The sequence below is a fragment of the Trypanosoma theileri genome (assembly GCF_002087225.1).
Source record: "Trypanosoma theileri isolate Edinburgh chromosome Unknown TM35_Tth_96_V1, whole genome shotgun sequence".
Lineage (NCBI taxonomy): Eukaryota > Euglenozoa > Kinetoplastea > Trypanosomatida > Trypanosomatidae > Trypanosoma > Trypanosoma theileri.
The window spans coordinates 9,390-14,643 of NW_021639938.1; the positions used below are offsets into that span (position 1 = coordinate 9,390).

At 40.2% G+C, this 5,254-nt stretch overlaps 2 protein-coding genes across 2 annotated transcripts; both read left to right on the forward strand.

The window, feature by feature from the left end:
- Window positions 1–2: 2 nt before the first annotated feature.
- Window positions 3–404, forward strand: TM35_000961030 (uncharacterized protein; the record flags this gene model as incomplete). Its single annotated transcript, XM_029031552.1, has 1 exon — window positions 3–404. A coding segment is annotated over one exon (402 nt), but the record flags the coding sequence as incomplete, so codon positions are not given.
- Window positions 405–3,228: 2,824 nt separating this feature from the next.
- Window positions 3,229–4,164, forward strand: TM35_000961040 (uncharacterized protein; the record flags this gene model as incomplete). The annotated part of the gene is made up of 1 exon (XM_029031553.1): window positions 3,229–4,164. One exon carries the CDS (start codon window positions 3,229–3,231, stop codon window positions 4,162–4,164), a length of 936 nt encoding a protein of 311 aa, XP_028877148.1.
- Between the last annotated feature and the right edge of the window lie 1,090 nt (window positions 4,165–5,254).

Below are 5,254 nucleotides of genomic sequence, written 5' to 3' on the forward strand. Positions count from 1 at the left end.
CGTTAAAGGATGAATTGGAACAAAAGGATCAAGAGATTGGAGGATTGCATGGCATACCAGGTAAACTAGATGCAACCGTTGGAGAAATGCGCACATGGTTCAGATCGTTGATTCACATGAACCAATCATCGATCAATTGGCAATATCAACAGTTGGAAGAATTCGAAGTTTTCGCACGTACCACACTAGAGCAAGAGTGGGAAATTTGGTTGGAAAAGATGACGTCATCACATATAAATTTGGTAAGTTGGATCCAAGAAAGATTTGCTGAGATGGCAGCATTGGAAAAAGAGGAAGCTACCGCTCGTAATAAGTATAACCATGAATTTTATGATTCGGTCAAAGATATTGAGAGTCGACGTTGTGCGCTAAAGGCAATGTTGAGTGGGTGGATACTTGAATAGTTTTTTAATTTCTTAACCTTTACAGAATTATGTGTAAAGAAACGGAATAACTGCAGTTGCCATACTTGGCTTTTCCCTAAACAATCTATACCATGAACTCCCCTATGTTGATATTATTCATGCTAGTGTTAACTCTAACAGCAGGCAGAGGGGCTAAATCGAAGAGAAAAAATAGGAAATAATAATCGAATTACGAAAGAACTGTGGTGATGCTGTCAAGTGTTGTTAAGCCACCGAACAAGCCGGGGTGGCTGCTAAAAAGGAAATGAAAGAAAATAGACAGCGCTCTCATAATGCTGCTGATATTTGTGGAATAAATACAAAGAAACTGCCACTGCTGTTGTTGATCTCTCTGTGTGCTGAGCACTGTGGTGGGGACCCTTCCAGAGAGTGTTGGTAATCACTTGTTTACTGCTAATAATAATAGTATAATTGCTACTGTGTTCAGTACACGGAGCACCGAGAAAATTAATCCTGATGACACCCACTGGAATGAGGTGCATCAATTTGTGTGGAAATACTCTTAATCTCTTTTCGTTTTTTATACTTGTAAGCAGAGCATTGCTGTGCACCTTGTGGTGTGTCTCTCACTCTGCAATTGTGTGGTTCTGGTAAACGATATCTCTTTTCTTTTTTTTATTTGCTTTCACATTATTTCTGAGCGGGATAACATATAATTTGATTAATTCAGTGGGGATACTAATTATAATAGGGACAGGGAGAAGCCGACACATAGAGAGATTTATGCATTATCCGTTGTTTTTATTGCTTCTCTCTCTTTGTGTGTGGCTATCTCTGCAATGTTAACAAATGATATTCAGTTTTTTTTTATAATTTCTTTTCGTTTTTATTTGGGATTGGGTGGGGCTTCATTTTGTTAAAATAATGGGTATTTTCCCTAATATGTATCTACCTCTGTTGTATTGATGCTTGACTCCATATGTGTCTCTGTGTGGAGTAATAGTGTTGTACTGGTGCTTTTATTTTTTCTCTCTCTCCCTTTTTCCCTCTTTTCCACACTCGCTGCATANTACTGCTAAACCTCTTGCACCGGCACAATTTGGTGCTGCGGGTTCTTCTGGTACATCTCTTTCAACTACACGTGATGGTCTTCCATCTAGTCGTCAAAGTGGTATAAAGGCCCAGGGTGGTCATGGTGTTGGCCAACATGATGTGTCTTCTGAAGTTAATAAGCTTGCGAAACATCCTGAAGAATCCACGCATAATACTAAACGTGATAGTAGTCTTGCGCAGGGTGAGAAGGAGTTGGAAGAAAATAAGCAAAAGGAGTTGAAAGGAGAGTCGGGTGACAGATCAAAAGGCCAAGGTCGCGGGAATGAAAGTCACCCAGAACCTGCTGTATCTCATCCTCGTACTGTACAAGATGTAAGTATCAACCAGCCTAGTGAGGTGACAGAGAAAACAGAGAATACTCAGAAGCAGACGTTACCCACTGAGTCAGGCTTGATTGGAACTAAGGGTAATCAGGAACCGATAAAGGGAACCACACACGGTCCTCAACAACAAGATAACCACAATACAGAACCAAATACCACAGGTACAACAAGTACAGACTCCCATGTTACTGCTGACTCAAACTCACATCCTACTACAAACGCATCACCTAGTGAAATAACTCAATCTGGTCTATCTACTGATGATTCAAACACACTAAATAACACGAGCACAGATCTTAACAGTACCACTGATAATGTGACAACTACAGAGAATGAATCAACAACTGGTGTCGATACTATTGGTGCATCAGCAGAAGGGAACACCACAGCGAACACGGACTCTGTTACCCTCAATACCACCAGTAATGAGGACTCAACCTTACCTACCACAACCACCACCACCACCAATACAATTCCTCCTCTCCCTGGAATCAGCAATAACACCATAATGCAAAATGTGAAGGGTGATGCAGACAGCAGCAGCAGTATCAGCAGTTCTGTGTGGATGCGTGTGCCACTACTGATTGTGGTTACACTGGCCTGTATTCTTGTGTGCTGATTATAGTGGTGGTGGTGTGACTCAGGTCATCCTTTGTTTTCTTTTTTCTTGCATACCACCCTACAGTCTAACTAATCTTCTACCTATTTGGATTATATTCTTCTTTTTTGTTTCTTAGTGTTTTTGTGTTTTGTGTGTTTTTTGCTCTCTTTATTTATCCTATAATAATTATTATTGCTACTCCATTGTGTGTGTGTGTTCTTGGAGACTCTCTTTGTGTGCCTGGTTTTGTACTATGATGATGAACTGCTTTTTACAATGAAAAAGAAAAGGAAATAATAATAATAATAGATGAATTTATATTTATAATTGCGTATATGAACAAACATATAGACGTGTACCCATAGTTGGTGTATATTTCTGTGTTTACTTGGTAAATTGGGCTAATGGTTAATATCTTTTTATTTGCTTTTTGTTTGCTGGGGTCGTTGTGTCCTTTGCTCTTTATTGTTATTGTGATGTTAAGTTTTGTGCAGAGAAAAGGAAAAAAGGGAAAATAATAAAAGATTCATTTATATTCATAATTGCTTAGTCACTCAAGCAAACCGATATATCTCTGAATTCTGTTGTGATGGAACCGTCAGCTATTAACTTAATTTCGTTTATTCTTCATTGAGTAGTTTCTTTGGTGACTCATTACTGAAATGTTTATTTTTTTCTTTAATAACTGTTGATTTTATTGTGTTGTTTTCTCTCTTTTTTTTTTTTTTATTGTATTCTATCTTTTTTGTTTTTGCTCACATTTCCCGTTTTTTTACTTATATATTTATGTAGCCAAGTGACCCAAACAAAAAGGCCTCTTGTCGTGATGTTGTTGCGTTTTGTGTTGTGTGTGATCACTTTGCTTGTGAGCATTGGCTGTGTTTGTGTAACGGCAACTGGAGATGGTGGCCCTTCTGCTCTTGCTTCAACTTCTAATCTTGATTCTAATAATTGTCCTCCAGATTCTTCTGACGGTCATCATTGTACTCATATAGGTGATCAACATGAAGGTACACCTAAAGAATGTGAGGGTAGTACTGCAGGAGGTCAATGCCCTAACAGGGAAGAAGGAAATCAACACCAAGTGAACGAAGAGAGAAAATTACATCTGGCTTCTTCTGCTCATGAGAAAGTGGGTGATGAATTGGTAACCATGGTTTCGCAAACCGATCCAAATACAGTAAGGGTAGGAAGTGAAAGAGGTGAGAATTTAGATAAAGTTAATCTGGAGAATCAAAATCATGACGAAAGTGGTAGAGGAAAAACACCACTAACTCCAGAGGATAGAACTCATAGGGGACCTACTCAATCAGAAGATCATGTACAGGCCCAAGCACAACAAAGCGCACAACAAGGAATCCCTGGTTCTCCTCAACCGGAAGAAAGCAGCGCAGTGGTCAGCAACCCCACGAGCTCAGGAGAACAAGAGACTCAAAGGAATGATAATACACTTAATACGGAATCCTCACCTCAGACAAATCCACACCAACAAGAAAACGCTGAATTGCAATCATCTGTCATTGCTGGTGCTGAGACTCCTGCATCACCTTCACCAGCGGAAACTGAAAATACAAATGCATCTGATAATGCAAACGCTGGGAGTGTCAGTACATCTCCAGAGAGTGAATCAACAAATAACACAGCTACTAATACAGAGACCCCCACCACCACCACCACAACAACAACAACAACACTTCCTCCTGAACTCACAAACAACAAGAAGGGTGATGCAGACAGCAGCAGCAGCAGTATCAGCNCATAGTGCAGTGGGTGCGTTATCATCAACAAGTGCAGCAGGACCACAAAAAACACAACACGATATTCAGCAAACACAAGGCCAAAATGACGGAAATAATGTGGCATCACAGGGAAAGCAAGAGATATCGAGCAGCACAACTGACAACAATAGACACAGTAATGTTAATCATGGTGGTGATGCCGTCAGTTCATCGGTTATTTCTGCCCCTCAGGTGGAGAGGAGTACCTCTACTAATGGAGGTGGTCTTAGTGCAGGAGAACACACCGAAACTCAGCAGTCTAATCCACCTGCAGAAGGGAACCCAGGATCATCAAATAACACAGATGATAACAGTGTACCTGGCGATTCTAATCTTTCTGCAGCAACGGAGGTTACTGCACAGGAAAGTGCAAGTGCAAGTGCAAGTGCTCCACCAGACTCACAAGAAACCACTTCCACTACTCCGCCGAGCAATGAGAACACTACCACAGAAGCACCAACCACCACTTCATCTCCTGTACCCAACGCAGAGATTAACACTATCGCTTCCACTGTACAGAAGACCAAGGCTAATGTTGACAGCAGTGTCAATCCTGTGTGGATGCGCACTGCAGCACCGCTGATGATTGTGGTTGTGTTGTTCTCCGCTACAGTGTACTGAACGGTGGGACTCATCTGAGGACAAATAATAATAATGGTTAAACTAACATAATCATAATTGCGTACATCCCCCATGAGTGAATAAACTAATAATCTGTTTACCAGCTTTCTCTTTTAATTGGGATTTCTTTTCTTTACATTTATGTGTGTGTGTTCTTTTTCTAATAATTCCATTACTTGCTTTTCCCGTTGTGTGTATTTGCAGAAAACTGGGCTGTTCTGTTCACTGACGGTATACATCTCTTGCTAGTACACACAGATGTGTGTGTGTGCAGTAATTTAATATACATAAACTAGAGCCATGGTGTATTGTGTGTGTGTTTGTTTTTTCTTGGAGATTCTCTATGTGCCTGGGCTTGCACTCTTATGATAATGATGAACTGCGTTTCGCAGTGGATGAAAATGGAATAATAATAACATATGAATTTATATTTATAATTGCTTATATACACAC